Below are 23,625 nucleotides of genomic sequence, written 5' to 3'. Positions count from 1 at the left end.
AATACAGTAATTGTTTTAAAAAGTAATTTATAAGTTTAAATTTAATAAAAAGAAAATTTATTCAGCTGTAGTATAAAAGTAACCTTTAAAAAATAAGAAAAATGCATGTATTTCTGTTTTGTTATCAAATAAATAAATAGTTTCAAGGCGATTGGATAATTCTAACATGCCGTAATACATTATAAGAGCTATACGTTTCGGACTTACAGAACAATTTTATAGGAAAGATTGGTGTTTGAACGAAACAAAGTAACAAAGAAATAAGAAGAAGAAAGGGACAAAAGATTGAAAAGAGAAGTGAGAAAATGCAAATTTTAGTGTTCTGTTGATTTTATTTTATGTGCTGGAACTTTTATATCAAGAAAATTAAGGACGGGCGGTCTTTTAAAGTTGCAGCTTTTTATTTTTTAAAAGCGAAGCTTTTCTATAATTACGGAACGGATAGCTTTTTTCGTTAATTTATGTATGTTAGAATTGTCCTATCGGTTTCAAACTTTGCATGGTGATTCCTGTAGTAGTTGGATACGATTTAGAAATCGTAGCAACTCTATAATCATTATCAGAATGTCCGTACGTCCATTTTAATGATTTTTTTTACTTTTTTAACAACAAATTTTATATGATCTAATTATCTGATAGATCTGATTTTTGGTATACTGATTCCTGGGACATTACAGTTCAATATAATAAGCAAAGCAACTCTATAATCAAGTCCTAAAATTGTAAGTATGTAAGTATGTCCATAAACATTATTCTGTATCAAGCAGTTTTTCAAAAATTTACTTTCAATTTTGCTTCGACTCTTATACATTTATTTTCTGAAAACTAAGTTAGAACACTATACAATCTATAACCTAAGAAAGCTTGTCTTTTAATTGCAGATATTTTATCTAAAAGATATAAAAAATTAAATTGTACTGAGTTGCACAAAAGCTAAGGCATTATGATCACCTTTACCACTACGCTTAGCATCTGACGTACAATAGCAGTAAAACCCACTATTTACACCAGAGGTGAATTCTTAAAAAACTTTTGCCTCACTAAAATCAGTGAGGCTCGCTAAAAATTTAGAGGGGATACTTTTGCCTCACTAAAACTTTTGTGAGGCAAACTGATTTTAGTGAGGCAAAAGTTTTTTTTAAGAATTCATCTCAGTTATCTGACGATATATACAGTATACACATGTATAACACCATCGGCATTAAGTATACTTGTATTATGTATGTATGCCCCCCTCTTGTATTCTGACTGTAAAAAAATATTCAAATATATATAGGAATAGATAAAAACCACCCGTTTGATATGTCTTAAGAGAGTAGAGAGAGCGGAATAGTTTCATTTGTATGCTAATTTAGATAGAAAATTATAGATAGATAGATACATGCTAATTTAGATAGAAAATTATAGATAGATACTTGCTAATTTAGACAGAAAATATAGATAGATACATGCTGATTTAGATAGAAAATTATAAATAGATACTTGCTAATTTAGATAGAAAATTATAGATAGATACATGCTAATTTTGGTAGAAAATCATAGATATACATTAGACTGGCCCAAAAAAATATGAATTTTTAAATCTTTACCATATCAATTTGCGCATACCTTGAAGTTGTTACCGGCTCAAATGTAGACCTTTTAGTGAAAACTAGACCTCTCTACAATGAAAATTGATCTCGAAATTTCAATCTTAAGCTTTTTATCAAAAAACGGAATATTTTCATGATTTTAACAAGAAATAATTAAAGAACTGCCAACCTAAAATAATGTAACAAGAGTTTAAATATGAAGCAATTATAAAAAGTAGGCAGAACCGCCATTCCTGCCGAATAATTCCGAAAAACGTCTAAAAACATTGTTTTATTTAAATTGATAATTTGTGGAAGAAATTGAACTAAAACAGTAGCTATTAGTCTTATGAGAAGAGAAATTATGAAAAACTCTAAAAAAATACATGTTAAAGACATAAAATAGGAAAAAGTGTTTTTAATAAATTTCGTGGCTCAACAGACATTGTCGCCAATAAAGAGACAATTTATTTAAATAAAAATTAAATGAAGGTAAAAAAAATGTAATATACGTATTCTCATATTCAACTTTAAATAAAAGCATACTAATAAAAAAAATTAATATTGCAAAAAATAATTTGATTGTTTTTATTAAACCAGGAATAAAGAGTAAGGCTTATCTTTAATTATTTTTCTTACATGATTTTGCAGTATGAATTAGCTTTCCCAAATTATTGTAATTGTACATAAATAAATTTTTATACTTTCTTTCTTCATGTGTTTATTCCTGGTGATTTTAATATTTTATTTCAATGTTTGTAAACAAACAGACAGAAAATTTGATGTTTTGCTTTATATCTGGTGTAAGGCTATATTAATTGGGGAAGAAAGAATGAAAATAAAAATGCATTTGACGAGATAACGATAGATTTTTTCTTAAAATCAATTATAGGGCTAAAATCTACAAACAATACATAACCTATTTTTACATTGCGCACATTGAAAAGCGATTTAGACCTTCATTTGGGCCACACTAATATACATACATGCTAAGATAAATTATTGAGAGGTGTATTGAAAGAGGTTTCGTGATGTAAATAGTATTTTTTATATCATACACACATCTTGAAGTTTTATCATACACTAGCGGCTTCGCCCCTAGCCTCTAGGGGTTTTGCCCCAAGAGGTTTGATCAACCTAATTTTTCGTATTTTAGATTTTAAAAGAAAAAGTTAAAAAAAAAAAAATTTTGGGGGGGGGTATTTTTCATTTTTTTGGGGGGGTTGGGAGTGTCCCACCCCCCAAGAAAATAGCTTAAAACCATCACAGGACCAGTAGGTATATTCCCTGAAGAGTAGAGCTCAATCGGTTCAGTGGTTACTGAGATCTTAAGCTTCAGACGGACAGACAGACGGACAGACGGACAGACAGACATACATCGTTCTACTTTGTATTATAGATATATTTACTAAGGACCTCTATTCGAGGGTAGAGCGTGGCTGTAAAAATAGCTGTAAACCATCCAAAGACTGAAATGTAGAATGAAATAGCCTAAAACCATCATAAGACCCATGTGAAGCTTACTACAAAACCTTACTACTTTATATTATAGGAGGATATAGGAAACTGCAAAATAAATTATTGTCAAAGAAAACCGTGATGTTTAGCGAAACACATAATTTTTCAGCTTTTTTACATTTTATTATACTTGTGAAGGCGCCTCTTGCATCTAGAGGCTTAAATCTGAAAACTAGACCAATGTGAAGCTTACCTAAACTAAAGGACCCAATCAAGTATTTCAGATCGAAAAATAGCTTTATTGCATCCAAAGACCTAAATATTAAGATGAAATAGCCTTAAAACACTCAACCGATGATATTTTAGAAAAAAAGCTTTCTATTTTAACCATTTGGATTTCTAACAAACATTACAATAAATGCATTTTAAACTTAGGCTCGCTAAGAGATTACGACAAATTATGAAATATTATTTGGTTGAAATAAAAAAAAATTTAGCCTTTCGACTAAAAGGAATTTTAGATGATTACAAGTGAATTTTCTTAAAAAGGGAAAATTATTTACATAGATTTGGCTTCTATTTTTCCTATGTCGCCCTGATAAAACATCCATAGAACATGAAAATATTGTATAATTGCATGCCGGCCCATATAACATGAATTGGGTATAGTAACTTTCGTGGCAACGCCCCTTAAGGGGCGTTTCTTTGTATTTTCACAGTAGCTTTTCTCCTATTTCTAGCCCCTGCGGGGGACTCTAACCCTGCGGGGCAATTATCTAACCCAATATAACCTAACCTAACCTAAAACAACCTATTAAAAGCAATTTAAAATACGACGAATCGCCCGTTAAGGGCTATAAAAATCAAATTAAGATTATTTGTCAGGGCCCCTATCGCATTATTTGAAGTACGAATTGTACACAATAATCTTAGTTGGTTCCTGTATAATACTATTTCATGTATAATAACAGAATATTTACAGATACTCTGTTGTGATTTCTTGATACTAATTAACTTTAGAACCATTGTATTATTGTTTTTTTGTAGTCTATGAATTTTAGTATAAATATCTGTGTGATTGAATAATTAGATATCAGTTTTATTTGGGCAGTTATGAAGTTGTCTATCATTTTAGGTATGTATATTATTTATATCTCCAGTATATATTCAATCAATTTTATTAATATATTAATAATTAGTTATTAATTTTAATGTAGTTTAAATAATATTTATGGCAATCCTCTTTCACAATATTTTATATGCAAGTGTTGCATTTTACTTAAGTTTTTAAGAATTTCGTATGTATTTTGGTATTGCTTTTAATTGTTAATAAATCTATAATTTACAAGATTACAAATCTTTTTAGCATTCTCATTCTAATGATTAATATTTTAGGAGTATTGTGCAGCGCAGCTTGCGTGTTTGCTGGCAGCTATGATGTAAGTTATTTGTTATTAGCGGCCATGCCCCTAGAGGCCTCTAAAGTTTGTAAAAATTTGGGGTAACTTTTTCTTTGGAAAGGGGTACTCTCCCCCTAAATAGTTATAAACCTTCCCAGGACCTGAGAAACTATCCTGTAAAGGAGAACTAACTTGGTTTAGTGGTTAGTTAGATCCTCTATTACTCTTTGGAATGTGTAAAACTAATCTATAAGTGAAAGATGCCTGTCTAATCTGTTGTGTTCCTTTTCATGCAAGTTTTTTTTTATTGTTTAAAATATTCATTAGATAATATAAATTGAAAAGGACTACGAAAGAAAGGAAATATATAAATTAATAATACGCCTACATGTTTCATTCAGGAATATGTTTTATTGGCTTTAAGGAGTTCATTTAAAACTCTTACTTGCCCCCCCCCCCCGCTTCTCTCCCCCTTAATGAATAGTTATTTCTGGCATTGTTTTATAAACCGCTTTTCCGCGGTTATAAAATGTACATTCAAGATTAAACCAGTTGTTAGCCAGTGCCTTCGTCATTTGGGGACAAAAAAAACTTTTAATGGTTGTTTATTTTTATATAAAAAAACTAAATATAATACGATGTTAGACCTAGTTTTTTCATATAGATGAGAACCGGTTCTAATCCACTAGATATTAATTGGTTTCGAATGAATACGAGAAAATATTAGTTATTTCCTTTTTTTAGCACGAACCTGAATACAAAGCTGACCCTCCAGGCTACGAGCCTGAACCACCAAAGGTTTATGAACAAGAACCAGTCAAGGTATTATTCTCTGGGATATAAAGGGATAAGATAATGGCCGATAAATTTATGTAAATATTCGATAATGCATAAAATGCTCTTTTTTTTAAATTAAAATTAGTGGTTGACGCGTTTGGACACTTAATTTAACAAATTAATTATATTTAAACAAACTAACAAGAAAATGTTTTTATAATTTTTTTGTTGATTATTCTGTATACCAGCTCAGCTACTCTTTAGATAAGTTTGTTGCTGCATGTTCTCTAAGCATAGATAAGATTTTGATTTCGTTTGAAACTAAACTGTAATATTCTTTAAAAAGTAGTATCGCCTTATATGCTTTCTATTTAATACAAACTATTAGTTTATATAAGAATAGCAATAATTTTAAATCTAATATATGCTAGTTATTACTCTCATCGTGTTCTAAACAGCTTTCATCAGATACAATATATACAATTTTACATTTGTACACCTTAATGTCTGATTTAAGGTGTATGAGCCGGACTACAAGCCAGAGCCACCTAAGGACTACAAGCCTGACTCTCCTTCCAAGCCATACAACCCTTATACCCACCAGGGCCAGCCTACCTATACTGTTCCTGCAGTTCCAGAGTATGAGGCACCTGAAGTTCCGGAGTACGAGTCCCCCGCCCCTCCTCAAGTTCCTGCCTATGGCTGGCCGTATGGACCATACTTTCCTTACTATCTGTTGGCTGGAGCCAACCGTAAGTTAATTTTATTCTCTCCTCCATTTACATTTTATATCTGCAGAAAGCTGTTTATAATACGATGCGAGATGAAATAACTATTAATAGTACAGCTACTTTAATCTTTTAAATAATAGTTTCATTACCCTCTATTATAAACCCAAATAAAACTGATTGTTCTATTTCATTTATGGAATTTTACTTTTTATTTTTTTATTTTGTTTAAAGTTCATTTCTTATTTCAGCTGGAAATATTGGTAGTGTAGCTGGATCTCGTATCCCAGCTCCCACTGTGAATAGACCCGCTGTACAAGCTACCAGCCCTACCCGTCCTGGTGTAGCCCCTGCTGGACCTGGTGCAGACATCACATTTGCCGGCACCGGAGCTGCTGAATTCCAGGGTGTTGGAACTGGTGGCTTTGCAGGTTTGTTTTTGATTATTTCTGCCAGATTTGGAAGGGAGTGGACATGGGGCTCTTTGTTAATTTAGTCTCTAAAGTTTTATTAAATGTTTATTTTTTCATTTACTTCACAACTCTAGGATGAATTGATTGGTGTTTCATTAAGTGTCTTAACATTTTAACCACTTTTAAAAATTTAAACAAGTTAAAATTTTGTTATCATTGGGGATGTATAATGTATATCTACTAATGTAATCTACAGAATTAGTAATTTGTTTATTGGGAATTTAAAGTATTCGTTTTAAATATTCCTTAAATATTAATTTGTTAGGTACTGGTGTCTCTCAATTCAACGGCCAGTTCCCATTTGGTATATTTGGTGGAGTTGGCCAGGCTCAGTTTGATGGTTCTGGACGGATTAATGTCTTCGGCAACCAGGGTCTTTCTGTCGGCACCTTCCAGAACTTTGATGGTCAGGCTGGCTTTGCTGGAACAGGTTTTGCTGCCGCTCAAGGTATAGTCTTTGAAATTCTTATGTAAATCAGGGATAGTATAAAGGCTGATTTTGTTCTTTACATAGAGGCAAATCAATATTTGTTAAAAATATTTTAAAAAGTTTGTGTTTTTCCTATGCCTTTATCCTGCCGGGCTTATGCCTTTCAATGCCAACACTCCTACATTGCACTAAATATCCAGTACCTAACTTACCTTTACTGAAAATTAAAATTATTCCCGGCTCTGTTTTTTTTTCAAATTATATCTTTATAATAAAGTTAAAAAAATGTTTGTCTGTTTGTTTATCCGTGTGTCTGTTTGTACCGATGGATATCGCTGAAACTATCTGGTTCTCCTTAACAGGGTAGCTTCGCGTAGGTCCCGGGAAGGTTTATAACTATTTTTGGGGAGGGTACCACTACCCTCAAGAAAAATCTCCCCTAGGAAAAAATACCCCCCCCCCCCAGAAGGGCGTTTTTTTAAATAAGTGATGTTTTAGGGCTTAATTAGGAACTTTGAGGGAAATTTCCCTTTTTTATGCATCTAGAATATATTTGTCTATTTTTAATTTATTCTTTGCTAAAACTTTTTTGCTTATTTGCAGGTGCTGGAACCTTTGCTGGAGCCGGTCAAGGTGTTGCTTTCTTCTCTGGACCAGAAGTAACTGGCAACATTGCCGGTGATGGCATAACCACAATTGCCTCAAGAACCGGCAGATCTTACAACCTTGCTCCTTATGGATACAGAAGTTCTGGATATGGCAGTTATGGAGGTTTTGGAGGCTATGGAGGATTTGGTTATAGATCCGCCTCTCCAGCTCTGTATTCATTTTATAGACCAAACTACTATAACGCTCCTAGATACTTGAGATATTAGTTTAATATGTATATTTTATTTCTATGAAATAAATTAATTTTAACATCTACCTTTGTTTAGTTATTTTGTTTAGTTAATATTTTGTTTTCTTTTATACTTTTAAATTATCTGCTGATTAAGTTCTCCTATACATTCATGATTGTTTGTTTCACCGTTAGATTTAAAGAGCTTCGCTTTTATGGATGTTGTATCCATGCTATCTTTTATTTTATTTTTACTATGTCAGTCATTTGCACACATTAAATTATCTTGAGTCAGGGTTTAAGTGATATAAGTATATAAGTGAAATAAAATATGAATTTATATTCTTAATTAAATGTCTAAGAAAAATCTACTTGAAAAGTGTAACCTTTGAAATATTATTAGGGCCGGTTAAATACATTATTATGAATTTTCTCCCTGTCAATTTTGAAAAACTAAGATAGTAAATTGCTTTTTTTTAAAGCTAAGCTTTTTTATAATAAGGTTGGTAGGTCCGTCCGGAAGGGATAGCAATAAAAAATCTGATCCGTTCAGCGTTTAGCGAGATCCTTCGGTACAAACAGACAGACATGTTACTTTCATTAAAAGGATAGTCTATATCGAGCAATAAAAAAAGTATCCAATTTCTCGGGGTACATGGTTTAAAATATTTTCTTATAAATAATAATTTCTTTTTATTACTTCCTTTATCTGTGGCTAGGGTCGTTAACGAGGTTTCTCTCACTTTAAAGCAAATTATAATTGTGTTTCAAATTGAGTTTCCATATGTAGGCTCAGGGTGGTTACTAAAATTATTCTTTGTAAGTGTTGAAATAAAAAATTAAATCAAAGTAGGGTTGGTTTCTTTTTCTGTAATAAAACTCATTAGCTAGATATTAGCTAAAATTAATGTTAAGATGTAGAGAATAGATATGACATGCTTTACAAATAAATTGATGCAAATATTAGAGATAGGTTGTGTCGATATATTTGTAAAGTATGCCATGATGCTTCTAAGTCACCTTAATATCAATTCTATCTCATCCTAGCACGATGGAGGTCAATTCTTAGGAGATGCCCATTTTCAGAAAAACTTTGTCTTTTTTACATGATCTTATCTTCTATTATTATGTCCTTCTTTCTCATTTTTCCTTTATTGAACTTATGCTTGATTTACTTTGTTCATTTGTTAATCCATTTTTTTGTACTTTTGTATCACCCTGTAATCTGTAATTTGTGTTCTCTAGGAATTAAGTTTAAATTTGCTAACAAGGTGCAATTCAACTTGGAGAATTTCATTTGCACAATTTACAGGGAGGGAGGGGATATTGGGCCGTTTATTACACTAGTCCCCAAAGTTTTTTACTAACGTTTTCTATTTGTTGATATAAAACCTTTGGGGACTGTTAATAAATTTTGATTGGTTTGTTTATCAATTCGAATCTCCAAACGTTTCAACCACTAAATATAATCTAAAGAAGGGGTGATTTTGTGTTTCTTTATTGGGAATGTACATCAATTTATCGGCCATTGTCTTATTCCTTTAGATCCCTTAGAAATTAGCACAACTTAGTCAGATTTAAAACTCTCTGTTGTCAACATAGGGAAACTATAATAAAGAATCATTTTAACAAGGATGATAATATCCTTACAAACGAAGCTCAATTAATTAGATGCTTATGACATTATGTCTAATAGCCAAAGGAATTATTTAAAGTCAAGTGAATATGATATATCTGTGCATCATCATATAAAATGGTTATTTCATTTCAATTTAAAAATCAAGGAACTCTTCTATAGCTTTTGAGTATGTCGATTTTGTAGAGGTGTCCATTTTTTTATTCCCATTGAGGCTTATTAGTGGTCACTTAAAATATTGATAAGGAATAGAGCCAGCATGTGTTGAAGCTTTAATTGTCTACACTTGTACAATATTTAACATTTAATGTGTATTATTCAATAAAATTTCCTTATTTAGTTCCTACAAAACAACAAAAATAATGGTGATTTCCCTCAAAGTGCCTAAGAAACACAAAACACCCCTCCCCTACTGCTTAGAAATAAATCATTTAATACTTATATTTGCGAGAACTTTTGTTTAATGAAATCTTCAAATTTTTAACATTTACAAAACAGCCTACTTTATTGCATCAAGATCCATGACAGATCTATAAAGGAAATAAATGTATATATGAGCTTAAGTTTCCAAGCGATGAATGTTTAAAACTCATAGTGCTCCAATAATCCGTAATAAACTCTCATTGACCAGAACGATAAGACCCATTATTTTACTGTATGAAGAATAAATTCATTTTTTTTTATTTCATGTTGCTATTTGAATTATATTGAAGTATTAAATTTCTATCCATAAAACAGAAAATTTAAATTTATAATATAGTAAATAACAGAAAACTTAGTTTTAAAATAATTTGATACTAGCGATACGAGCATAATGTGGTCAGATATTGAACTAAAATTTAACAGTTAACTAAACATTTTAACCATTTCAGGACGATAATTTGAAATAAAAAATATTAAGATCCTAAAATAGTTTAAAGAAAGAAATTGTCAGGGAAAAGATAATGGAAGAAAAGGGTTAATAGTCGGAATTCAGATAACCAAAAGAAAGTAAATAAAACATTGAATAAACCTAGCCAACAGCGAGATAATTATATCGAGCCCAACTCTAGTATTATATAAAGTAGTAAGGTTTTTGTCTCTAGCTTACGATTTCGATAATTACCGAATCAATTACATTCTCTATTTTATTGAAGCTTCTTTTAAGTCCCTTAGTGGTTTTAGGCTATTTTCCTATCTTCCTTACTCCTAAGTGATAGGAGCGCAGCCGCTAGTTAAAAATAAAGATGGGGTTGTTTTTCGTGTGTTAGTTTTAAACTTAGTTTAGTCTAGGTAAGGTTAAGTTGGGTACATGGTAGTATTTTAATAATTATTTATAGATTGGCTTCCGTAGATATTAAGAATTGAAACCAGTTTTGTTTGCCCCAAATGGTGGAAGTCTTTGGCTAACAAAACTGTTAATAATTTTGAGATATTCATTTTAATATTAGTTGAAAATTGTCTGTAATTCGATGCTACACATAATTCTTCATTATGGCTGAGAATAGAACCTGTTCTAATCGGATTAATCGGTTTCGAAGCCATACTGGTGGAAAACGTTTTATATATCACCAATACATGCTGATATAAAAATTTGTTGTCTTGAAGACATAGTGAAAGTTTCAGATATCTCATTAAAGTTTAACAAGACCTGGCTGTTGAGGCCAGGATATGGAACATATATTCTATAGTTTTGCTACGAATCCGGTTCATTTCCAATGGATGTAAACTGGTTCTGAGCCATAATGTAAACAAGTATTGTACCGTATTACAGAATTTTCTATCTATAATACAAAGTAGAACGATGTCTGTCTGTCTGAAGCATAAGATCTCAGTAACCACTGAACCGATTGGGTTCTACTCTTTATGGAATATACCTACTGATCCTATGATGGTTTTAAGCTATTTTCTCGGGGGGTGGGACACCACAACCTCCCCCCCAAAAAATAAAAAATACTCTCCCCTTTAATTAATCCCTTTCGGGTTTTCCCGGACCTTTGATCCATCATGGGCAACAAAAATAATTAGGCAATGATAGCAATTATAAGAGTTATGACTTCTAGACTAAGGTTGTCCAAGCAAAGAATTAGTTGTCTGTCGCTATTATTACTTAAACTGTTTTTAAACTATTTTTGAATGGGGGGTCAAAAATATACTAGGACACCTATAGAATCAGACTGCAGAGCCCAAATTTGAATTAAGTCCCCAATAAACTTTTTTTTGGGGATTTAAAAATTAATTTTTACTGTTGCTCTGGTCATTTTTACCAGATCAAAAGGTCTTTTTTTACTTCGTGTAATATTGTAACTTAGTGAACAATTTTATATAATTCACTTTATACTGATACAATAAAAAAAACATTACTCTGTTCAATGGAAATAATTTTTTTTCTAAAATAATTAATTTCATTGAAAAATCTGACATAATACAATAAAAAACATAATGCTGAATTTAAACCAATTAGAAATTAGAATTTCCGAAAGAGTGTTTTCACAAAGTGACTTATTTCAAACGTAGTTAAATAATTTTATTTAATAAAAATGAAAAGAATGAAAACCCTACTCATAAAAGATACATACTTTTTAAAAATATTTTTAAAATATGTTTGAATAATCTTATTTTATATCATATTTGTATATGTGACAAAAATAAATTTGTTGTATTGCATAAACATTTGTTGTCATCTTAATTTATTTAACCCTTTACAGCCAATTTTTATGTGTTTTAATGTATAATAAACATGAAACATTTTTATGTTAATTCATTGATACATTGTAAAGAATTAATTTTTAATTAGTATTGATAGATAAAATCAAAAGACCTAACTTTACTGTATACTAGCATACAATATTTACGAAGCAAGACACTCTAAAAGCTGAGTATTTTACCTACAAAGGAAAGAAACATCACGATTCAGTAAAAATTATTTAATCCATAGTAAAAAATAAACTTTAAAATCCTAATAAAAATTGATGTGGGCAATTGTTCTCATTTTTGGCTTTGCAGTATGATTCTACAGATGTCAAAGTATATTTTTAATATACCTTTTAAAAATAGTTTAAAAACAGTTTAAGATGTTTAGATATGAAAAGAGAATGTTGATAATTGCGCCTAAGGCTTCAGATGTGGCTGCCTAGCCCTAGTATATTCGTTGAAATTAAAAATGAATGTTTAATAAAAGTACTAGAGAGAGGGGGAAGTAAATGGTAGAATAGTTATTTCTCGTATCGTATTATAAACGGCTTTCCGCGGATATAGAGTGTACAATTATAAGATTAAAACTAGTTTTTTTAGCCCCGAGGTGCCGGAGGCACCGGCTAAAAAAACTGGTTTTAATCTTATGATTGTACATTTCTATATTCGTAGAAAACTGGATATAATACGATGCTAGACATAGTTTTTTCGTATGGATGAGAACCGGTTCCTATCCACCGGATTCGAATAAATACGAGAATAGTTATTTCTTGTATCGTATTATAAATGGCTTTCTGCGGATATAGAATGTACAATTATAAGATTAAAACTAGTTTTTTTAGCCCCGTGGTGCCGAAGGCACCGGCTAAAAAAACTAGTTTTAATCTTATGATTGTACATTTCTATATTCGTAGAAAACTGGATATAATACGATGCTAGACATAGTTTTTTCGTATTCATGAGAACCGGTTCCTATCCACCGGATTCGAATGAATACGAGAAAAAATATTATTGCCATTTATAAATTAAAATAATTAAATAGCTGTCCCTGTTGTAGGATTAAATTCAGGAACAGCAAGAATCACTTATCACTTTGTTCATCAAGTATTTGGGGGATAAAGCAGTATCAAATTTCATATTTTTATTAGGACTCGACATCTACAGCAACAGCAGTCATCAGCCACCCATTAAGCCTCAGTCGCAGCTGCGCGACTGAAAGAAAGAATAAGCCACCCTCAGACACTCTGTAGATTAAAATCATTGATTGAAATATTTGCCCACTCTAATAATGATTCAAACAAAGTTAATTAAAAGTACCCAATATTTTTCAGCAAACTAGTAAAACAACATAGTCATAGCACTTTTGGCACCAGTGTATTCTCTCTTCCTGGGGAATGCCTTAGTCCTAGAAAACAGCAGCAACTAATTACAATGCATTAAGTTAGTATCTCCAGACAAGAGTTTTACAATCAAAGGGTGGGTTGTCTGCTGTATACAGCACAACAAGTATGAGGTAAAGGACCTAGAGTTTATCCATTAATTAACAATTAGGTTAGGTTTGTTATAGGCTAGGGGCAGAGCGCTCGCGGTTAGACAGGCTAAGGGCGAGCGATGCGGCTAGGTACGCCAAGGTGCCGTGTGGAGTGTGTACCATAATTTACAAATCCTAATAGGATAACACCAAAAGATGTTTATACAAGTTTTGAGTTACAGTATCCATTATACTTAAATCCCTGAACAAAACTATTCTGTTCTTGCGAATGTTGAAGTGTTCTTCAACTTCGGTGGACACACTTTCAAATTCTCAAAAGAAAATACAATTCTTTACATTAGGGATAAATAGATAATCAAATTATATTACAATTACAAATAAAAAAAAGATTGTTTTTGGGTTTTACAAAATTACAAAATTTTAGCTAATTGAAATATTCACTTACAATTAATTAATTAAAAGCTAAGAATAATTTTAAATTGTGTGAAATTTAAAGATAGATTCGATTCAGTATGTACAAAGTTATATCTAACTTTCTGTCAAATCCCATAACATTTCAGTTTTAAAATGTTCATGGCTAGAAATATAGAAGGAAAGAATTTCCTTTTTGAAATGAACAAAATCACAAGGAACACATAGACATCTTAAGTTTTAAATACAAATTGTTCTATTTCTGAATTCTTTAAAATGTAAACTTAAAGTTTAAGAACTCAAGTTTACTTTTTTTAGAAAATGGACTATTAAATATTTTTAAACTTATTAATTGTTCTGATAAAAATGACAATTTCCCAATAGCCTATAGGACATAGATTAAATGCTGCCACTTTTTTCCTTCAGTGAAAAACTGACCAAAACAATTAAAATATTTCCAAAGGCGTATAACAGCTAAATTGAGAAAAAAAATACATAAAATTAATTTTCGTCTGCTAGTCAAAAGGTCCTTGCTATTTGGGGAGGTAGTCTACACATCTATACTTATACATTTATTATAATCTTGATGAATGCATATAAAATTAGCCAAGTTCATAGTTTAGGAACAAAATTTTCACCACGACATTTTTTCTTATAAAAAGTTTGAAAATTCATTGATTAAATTTGTAGCCAGATAAGTCTGAAACTTTCTAAACTTTTGAAGGGAAAATCTTTGGAATTGAAAGTGATTTAAATAAAACCAAAAAATGAATGGTTTAGTCCCTAATGGATGGCTTTAAGTTTCAATTTATAAATGTCAGACAACTGTTCAAGGAATAAGGTATAACCAATAAGCGAAATAAATCTAAAATAATTTTTGGGGGGCAAATGGAGATGTCGTCAATTTTACGATGTGTTGCCCCCCTTGCCAGCTAAGAAAAGGGGAAAATTGTGGCAACTATATAATTAGTCCATTTACCGTATTTAAGCAGGGAGTAAGGGAGGGGACAATGGGCAAATAATTCAATTGAAGAGGGTTCGCTGAAAAGCAATGAAAACCAGATTTATCAAGAAAATTTTACCAAAATTGTAAAGGGATCACGGTAACCTAATTTAGAACAAAATCAGTTCTAAGAAAAAAATCATTTACTTGAAAATTAAATTATCAACACATCACAATGTAGTAAACATTCTGTAATTAATCACTAGAAAAATCTTGTTTAGAACTACCTCAACCCTTCTGATATATTTATAACTGACCCCAAAATTCAAGCGGTTCTTAGATTATTTATTACATAAATATCACAGTAGAGTTTCTATACATGAAAAGACATTTTCTTGGGAAAAAATATTTGTTAAAACCAGCGATAAATAACAAACTTTTCTGTCTGCATATTCTAAACTAGCTCAGCTAGTTAGCGGGGCATTGATGCGCAAGTCCCCAAAATCAGTAAGAATCTGCTGTATTCGTGCACATTCCCTTTAAGCCAGTCCCCAAAGTCTGAGATTACTTAAAAATTGAATATTCGATCCATTGTCCCCTTCCTTACTCCCTGGTATTTAAGTAATTTTTGATTAATTTACACGCATTTTTATTAGATTTCTATCAGTTAAAACATTAACCAATCAGACGTACGGTTGGACAAACGAACATTAACAACACATTTAATCATTAGCTTTATTTCCTGTAAGGCTCGAGGCCAACTAAACTGGAATTAATCTTATTACTTTTCATTTCACCATCTGCGTAAAGATGTCTTTAATACTATAATATACATGATTTTTCAGTATGACTCAGGATCGTAGGATTTATGAAGATTAATTTTTATGGGTGGGGGACGGATTAAGGGGAGGGGGGAGGGTGTAATTTCGCCCAATATAAAATTAAGGATTTTGCTTTTAAAGTTTGAACATTTTGTTATCTTTTCTCAACAAAATTTCATTAATCAACTTTTTATAAAATTGTTCACTGTAAAAACGGATTTTCTAATAGCAAAGCTACTGTATAAGTAAATCTTTAACTTTAAACGTTTTTATTTCTCCTCTTTATTTATCATTTTTATATTTCGTTTTATTATTTTTGATTAAGATAACTGAAATATAAAAATACTTATGAATATTTATCTATAATACAAAGTAGTACGATGTCTGTCTGACTGTCTGTCTGTCTGTCTGAAGCTTAAGATCTCAGTAACCACTGAACCGATTGGGCTCTACTCTTCAGGGAATATACCGACTCGTCCTGTGATGGTTTTAATTTATTTTCTTGGGGGGTGGGACCCCATAAAAATGAAAAATCCCCCCCCCAAAAAAAAAAATCTTTTACTTTTTCTTTTTAAATCTAAATAACACAAAAATAGGTTAATTAACCCTCTTGAGGAAAAGCCCCTACAGCCTAGGGGCGAAGCCGCTAGTATTTATTATTGTAAACAACCCTTTTAGATGAAGAAGTAAGGTTCTTATGACTTTGCCTTGTATTTTTTAAAACAACTATTGAACCGATTTTGCTCTTCATTATAGGATAAATGGATCCCGGGATAACAATTGTTGGGGTTGGTTTTAGATTATTTTTCTGCACTTCCGTATCTCTTCGAATATATATCACATATGGGCTAGAGTTGTATGCACTAGTCCTATTATCTAGTTATTGTTGTCTGTAGCTTAAGATTTAGAAATATACTGAATCGATTTAATTCTCCAATTTATGAAGTTTATATTGGTCCAAGGATGATTTTATGCTTTTTCTTTGAATACAAAGCCCCTAAAGACTAAATGTTAGGTGCTCAGCCACTAGTACATAATATGTTAATATATAACAAAGCATAATCTCAGCTAACATCATTACCTTTTACCAAATAATACAAGAACAATAGATCTATAAATACTGGATGTTGCACCACATTTTCGCCTAATTTAATATGATAGTACTTCTAATATCGATACTTATCAATAAAGGAGGACTAACAAAGCAATTTTATTGACGACAATAATATCCATGTATAGTATATCAATTACAAGGACATTACTTTTTTTCTCAGATGTCTTACATACAGACGTTTTGAGAAGTCAACCAATAAACTTTTTACAAAGAAAATAAATAGTTAAAGCAAATTATGCCTTAGAAGTATATCTGTCCATCTGTCTGTACAAAAAAAAATAATTGGGTTCTTGTGAACTTTTTTTTATTTACAATAAGCATTACAGGCAGACGCACAGAAATTGACGCTGGTAATTTTTATTGTACCATAAATAGTGCAACTTACTTTTTTTTGCAACTGATTAAGAGTATATATTAGTTAAATAATTAAATGTGCCGTTTTGGTAAAACACTCAGCTATTTGTTATTATGTTGTCTGTTACAGAATATTTACCAATTAAACATAAATCTTTCTATCTATCTATTTATTTCTATCTATCTATCTATCTATCTATCTATCTATCTATCTATCTATCTATCTATCTATCTATCTATCTATCTATCTATCTATCTATCTATCTATCTATCTATCTATCTATCTATCTATCTATCTATCTATCTATCTATCTATCTATCTATCTATCTATCTATCTATCTATCTATCTATCTATCTATCTATCTATCTATCTATCTATCTATCTATCTATCTATCTATCTATCTATCTATCTATCTATCTATCTATCTATCTATCTATCTATCTATCTATCTATCTATCTATCTATCTATCTATCTATCTATCTATCTATCTATCTATCTATCTATCTATCTATCTATCTATCTATCTATCTATCTATCTATCTATCTATCTATCTATCTATCTATGAATCTATCTATCTATCTATTTATGAATCTATCTATCTATCTATGTTTACCAATTAGTTACTGCACTCATGTACATGAAAAATAACTTAGCATACAAACAAATAGAATAGAGATATTTCAGATATTACTTTTTAGACTTTTTTGTTCGCCCGACTTAGTTTTAGCAGACAGTGGACTTTGTTTCCCAAAGCTTTATAAACACGTTCTCTTACTCGTTGGTTTTAAAACATCGGAGACATTTATTAAACCGTGATAGGGTTGAATAAACTACATTAATAGAAATGATATTTTCTATTTATTGTATTTTTCTGACTTATACAGTTGGGGAGTTGAATCCATTTTTATAGAAGCATAAATATAATCTATGATTACGGTTTTGACCCTCTAAAAAACGTAATCTACCATTCCATTTCCCCCTCTCTTGGTGATGATATCATCAACGTCGATATGATTTTAGTAATCTAACATTCCAATTTTGCCTCTCTTGGTGATGATATCATCGATGCCAATACGATTTTTGAAATGTACAATTCCACTTTCAAGAGAGGCGAAACTGAAATGGTGGTTTACACTTTTAACATCGACATCATTGAAATCTTACATACTATTTTTAAATTATGTTAATAGTAGGAATGTATAAAATACTATATATAATTTTAAAAAATTTATGTAAAATAAAAATAATAACTAGAATATACCATTACTTATAGTATGTCGATCTAAATATGATTGTACTCGTTTTGCACTTAGTTTTTTGTTCTTAAGAATCTGTTATCCTCTATGTAGAAAGGGGGAGGAGGCGGTGAGTTTACATAAGATATATGTGAGTAATATGTCAGTTCAGGTCACTTATTAATTACATGAGAGGGAGGGGGTATTAAAATGTAAATAATACTGAAACTGAAAGTTTTATTCTCACAAATAAGTCTTATTTGTTAGCTACTTGATTGGGGGTTTTCAAAACTTTTTTACCAATGACTTAAACTCAAGATCCCCGACAAATTGCTATAAAGGGATGTCTCCATGTTAGGGGCTCAGCTTCACAGTTTTATAATAACTAGTTACTTCACCCTTAGCATATAGATTATCTGTTAACAAAAGTTATTAGGTAAAGTGTTGTTTTATTTCCTAATGGTAAATCCAATACCAAACAAACAATTATATGAAAGAAACAAAATAAGATGTAAAAAGATATTTTCACATAAACATAAGCTAGTGAATGGGAATAGAAAAAAAACCGTGAGGGAGGGGGACATTCAACTTAAAATTACACTAGTACCCAAAGTTTTATAATCCTGTTATCTTATTGGTTAGCTTAAAAACTTTGGGTACTTTATTTAATTTGATTGGTTACTTGCAAACTTTCAAACAATAGTCAACTCTTACAGATGGACTAACTAATTAGTTGATTGTCTTTAGAATGTTGTACAAGACTAACAGTCGTTGCACCAATTTACATAAACCACTTACGTTCTTGATGCTTTTAAAGCAATTTGTCTGTTTCTGACTTTCTGACAGATTGTTGTAGCAAATAATTAACAGATGATTTTTAAGCGTAGCTTTCCAATAATTGTGTTCAATCCGTCCGTCCGTCTGTCAGTACGTACTTCGTAACGGATATATCTCATCGTTAATTTAGCAATTTTGCATTATGACTCCTGATTTTGAAAGCTTAGCAAATATTTAATCGTTACCAAGACAACGGTCGTGTTTCCAATGGAATAATAAACGCTTTTTTGCTCATTTGTAAATTTTATAGGAAATCATCTAATCTGTCGTTGGTTTAAGATGAAATTAATCAAGAATTCAATATTCTTGCAATAACAGAAAAAATATATAGTTTTTTGCCTTAAATTGAACTATGCAGTTTAATTTTAGAAAAGTTTTTTGGAACCCTTCCTTTTTGAGAGGGTATTCATTCTCTTCAACGTATGTGGCGTTATCCTCTTAGAAAATTTTTTTCAATTTTTTTCAATTTTGTACCCCCCCTCCCCCCGACTACCGACGAACAACTATTTTAGGTTAGGTTAGGTTTTAGGCTAGGGAGCCGAGCGCTGCGGCTAGGCAGGCAAGGGGGCCGAGCGCTGCGGCTAGGTAGGCATAGGGGCCGAGCGCTGCGGCTAGGCAGGCTAGGGAGCCGAGCGCTGCGGCCAGAGTTCATAGTTCGCTGTCGGGGGGGGGGGGGGGGGGGAAGTACTCAAATTTTTAATATTGAAAAAAAAATTTCTAAGAGGATAATACCACGTATGTTTAAAATTTCCAAATCATCAAAACCACATATTAATACAGCAGCAAAAACTATCTGGGAGGGAGTGGACATTGGGCTGTTTATTACACTAGTCCCCATAGTCATAAAATAGCATTTCTTATTCATTGGTTTTACAACATTGGGGACTTTTATTGAATTATGATTGGTTGGTTCTTTAAAATGAGGTTCCAAACGTTTCAACCACTAATTGTAATCTACAGAAGGGGTAATTTTGTGTATCATCATTGAGATGTACATTAATCAATCGGCAATCCCTTTATATCTCTGACACACTATTCTCCTTGTTTGCTTCATTCTTGACATTAAACACCCATCTTGATTGCTGGTTATTTGACTTTTATCTAATATGAACATTAACATCTTTGCGAATGTGTCAATATGCGGAAGTTAAGGCAAACCTTTCTGCGAGGACAATTTATGTTAGAGCGAGGATAGTTTAGGGCATTGTAAAATTTTGACGTAAGAGGAGTGACACAAATTGCCTAAAAACTCTTGAAAAGTCAGTACATTTATCCTAAAATAGACAATCGCCCAAATGCTAAAAATTAATATAGGAAATTTTTCTGCATCTTTAAAAAAATTGAACATAAAAATAACTATTAATAATTATAAGTCAAGGAAAAAACCAAAAATAGGAAAAAGAAAAATTAATGTTTCCTTTGGCTAGGGTAATGGGTATATTATTACTTGGATCTTACACTAGATTTTTATGTTTTTTAATAAAGTGGATCACGCAGCGGGCTAATGTAAAGATTTTCCCCTTAAAATCCCTTCTACTGAATCAACAAAAAATAACGGACAAATAAATGGCAGAGGGGAAATAGCAACCTAAATTAACGATATATTTCCCATGTCATAATATCCAAGTATATTATACTTCAATATCTAGGTTTTATGAAAATTAGTCATTTAATTTCGACGTTTTAATGTAGGCATGCTAGGCAGTATCATACATAAATCTATAATCAAGCCTTCTTAAAAGAGAGCCTATCTAGGGCCTGTCTTGATAATTGAACAGATAAACTTACTACTTAATACTCGGAGTTTTTTTTCTTAAAATTAAAACTCCCCCTAGTATGAGAGTAAATGTAGCTTTACTGCAAATTGAAAATGTATAAAGTGGACTGCTGACTGCTGGACAGTGTTGATTCATATCAGAAAATATTTATAATAGCATAGCTACTCTAGCATTCCATCCACGTTTTGTATCTTGGTCCATTTTAACCTTTTTTCATCTATTATTTAATTTTAGTGAATGAGTCTGCAATGTATTTTTATGGGGAATTCTGACTCTTAAAATTTGTTTACGGGGTAAGTAGAATTAATGAAAGAAAACATACTCAACATATTCCTAAAAGAGATAGGCTTCTTTAAAATCTATTGAAGATATTTCAAATTATTGTTTGATGGAGGGACCAAGGGTATTATGACATCTCTTAGGTCCATATTTATTTTTATGCTTTTTTTAGTTTTGATTACGTAAAGGTTTCCTTCTTATGAAATTTAAAATAAGATGGAAGGGGTTTCGGTAGCCAAGAAATATATACGCATTTTCTGCACATGCGGGTCTAATAGCTATGAAATATTTAATCATTTTTAGTCTGTGAAAGTTTTTTGTCTTTTCTTACAGATTTGAATGAATACTACTCTGGCTCATATTTGATCAAATAATAAACACAAGTTAAAAGGGCATTTTCCAATTTAATTGTATTTAAAACCATAAACAAACGTTCCTAAACGGTGTATGTATCTCTTCGGTTAGGTTAAAGCTTCTTGGGTTAAAGCGTTTTGTTTGATTGTAATATAATAATGTTTTTAAAATTTGAAAATAAGAGTACGGGTACTGTTGTCCACCTGTATATTTGAGTAATATTGGTAAATAATCTCTATATAAAAGTAACAAGAACTGTATGTGTTTGTTTGTATATTTGTAGCATGACTGACAGACCAACGAACCAAGAAAGTCTTAAACTAAATGCACATTTGTATGAGGAATCTTCCCAATATATCATAGTCTATCTCAAGTAAAAGAAACTCATGTTTTCTTCCTACAAAATATTCATTACAGCCAGAGGGATATTTTGAAACATAGAGCAGCTTCGCAACTAAAAATAGATTATTTATCTTCTTAAATCTCATCAATACTAAAATTGAAACTGTACTACTCTCCCTTGAAGTCCAATTTACCCTACTGTTTCAGACTCATACATTATGTCAGCAAATTAGTTTTGTCTACAAAATAGCTACTTAAACTTTAATTCATAAACTCATAAAAGATTGCAGTTGATTTCTTTTGGCCATTTAAAAGAATTTGTTGTTTTAGTTTTTCTCTTTTGTAACAAAGACTCCTAATTTTCCTTATTTTTCAAATTTATGATTCTATTGGATGTTTCTGTCCTTATGATTCAAATTTTATATATGAAAACTTTTTTATGTAACTATGATATTATGACAGGCTTAAGTTTCCCTAATCTTTACAATTAAAGATAATTTAAGGCTGGCCTTATATTGATATGAGAGGTTTATGTATGGCCTATCAAAATCTTTACCAAGCTTGACATTGATAAATTTTAGGCTAGGAAATCCATAGTTTTAGAATTACCTAAGAACTCGTTTTGGATTCCCCTTAAGAACTATAGACTAGTTGAAGGCTAATTTTTCCTCAGATGAAATATCTCTTCCCCCGTACAAAAATATATAAAGGTAATTTGTTGGTAATTAGAAAACAAAAATTTCTTTCTTTATTACTTTTTCTTTCTCTCTAGAGTGTAGATTAATATGAAAACATATAAAAACATTTGTTTTTTTAAGATGTTTTATTATTAATGAAAAACATAGATAAATATCGAATAGTTATAGAGATAGATAGAAATATTATTAAGAGACTAAGATAGATATAGAGATATATACCGACAAATAGAAAGACAAAGATAGGAAAATAGACAGACGGACAGGTATCTAGTTTTGTGTAGGCAGGCAACTTTTAGAGAAGCTTCACAACTATATTCTTAAAAGAAAGTTATATTGAGTCTTAAAAGAATAAAATATTGTATAATATCTTTTCTTTTAAAAAAAGAAATTGAAGAAGATTTTATGCTGAACATAGACAGTTCTTTGTTTATCTTTTTAGAATTTAATGTGCTTTCCCCTTTAAAATATAGAAATAAGAAGACTATAAACATGACAATGGTGATTTGAAATTAAATTAAAATTATTAAGATTTAACTGATCAGATCATTACTTGTCGCTGTTTTAGTTTCAATAGATATTTCACAAAATATAGGGTAGGACTTTTTGAGCAATGTTTGACATATTGACATGACTAGCGGCTTAGCCTCCAGAGGCCTTGACAGCGCTTTAAACTATTTTTTACAGAACTACAGACCGACAATGACAAAAAGATAGACATCCTACTTCTTTTATGTAGCGAATGTTTATTGACAATTGATGTAAAGTATAGGTGTATTACATTTACAACTGTAAGAAAGATTGAAAATTCTGTTTTAAAAAATGATACACAGCTCCATTGTCTGAGCTTAGGCTGAGTCTGCTGCTAAGTTCTGGTTCAACATCTTGATCATGATCGAGAATAAATGATGAAATCATGAAAAAGTTCATCCGTCTCTGACCCAAGAAGATATAATTTCAATCACACAGTTTTAAACTGAC

General features: G+C 31.0%; 1 protein-coding gene across 1 annotated transcript; it reads left to right on the top strand.

The window, feature by feature from the left end:
- The first annotated feature begins 3,881 nt into the window (after positions 1-3,881).
- On the top strand, positions 3,882-7,761 carry LOC145332803 (uncharacterized). The gene is made up of 7 exons (XM_080177863.1): positions 3,882-4,164; positions 4,425-4,468; positions 5,174-5,251; positions 5,724-5,958; positions 6,186-6,365; positions 6,673-6,855; positions 7,441-7,761. The coding sequence occupies exons 1-7, from the start codon at positions 4,143-4,145 to the stop codon at positions 7,710-7,712; spliced, it is 1,014 nt and encodes a 337-aa protein (XP_080033989.1). The 5' UTR covers positions 3,882-4,142; the 3' UTR covers positions 7,713-7,761.
- The last annotated feature ends 15,864 nt before the right edge of the window (positions 7,762-23,625 follow it).

The sequence above is a fragment of the Acartia tonsa genome, chromosome 11 (genome assembly GCF_053477335.1).
Source record: "Acartia tonsa isolate MP-2025a chromosome 11, ASM5347733v1, whole genome shotgun sequence".
NCBI lineage: Eukaryota > Metazoa > Arthropoda > Copepoda > Calanoida > Acartiidae > Acartia > Acartia tonsa.
This window is presented reverse-complemented; position numbering and strand designations above follow the sequence as displayed.

Excerpts from the sequence above, each read along its gene's own strand:
- LOC145332803 (XM_080177863.1), top strand. The coding sequence starts at position 4,143 with ATGAAGTTGTCTATCATTTTAG. Across the intron at positions 4,165-4,424 it reads GAAGTTGTCTATCATTTTAG|GAGTATTGTGCAGCGCAGCT; the intron begins GTATGTATATTA and ends TTAATATTTTAG. Across the intron at positions 5,959-6,185 it reads TCTGTTGGCTGGAGCCAACC|CTGGAAATATTGGTAGTGTA; the intron begins GTAAGTTAATTT and ends TTCTTATTTCAG.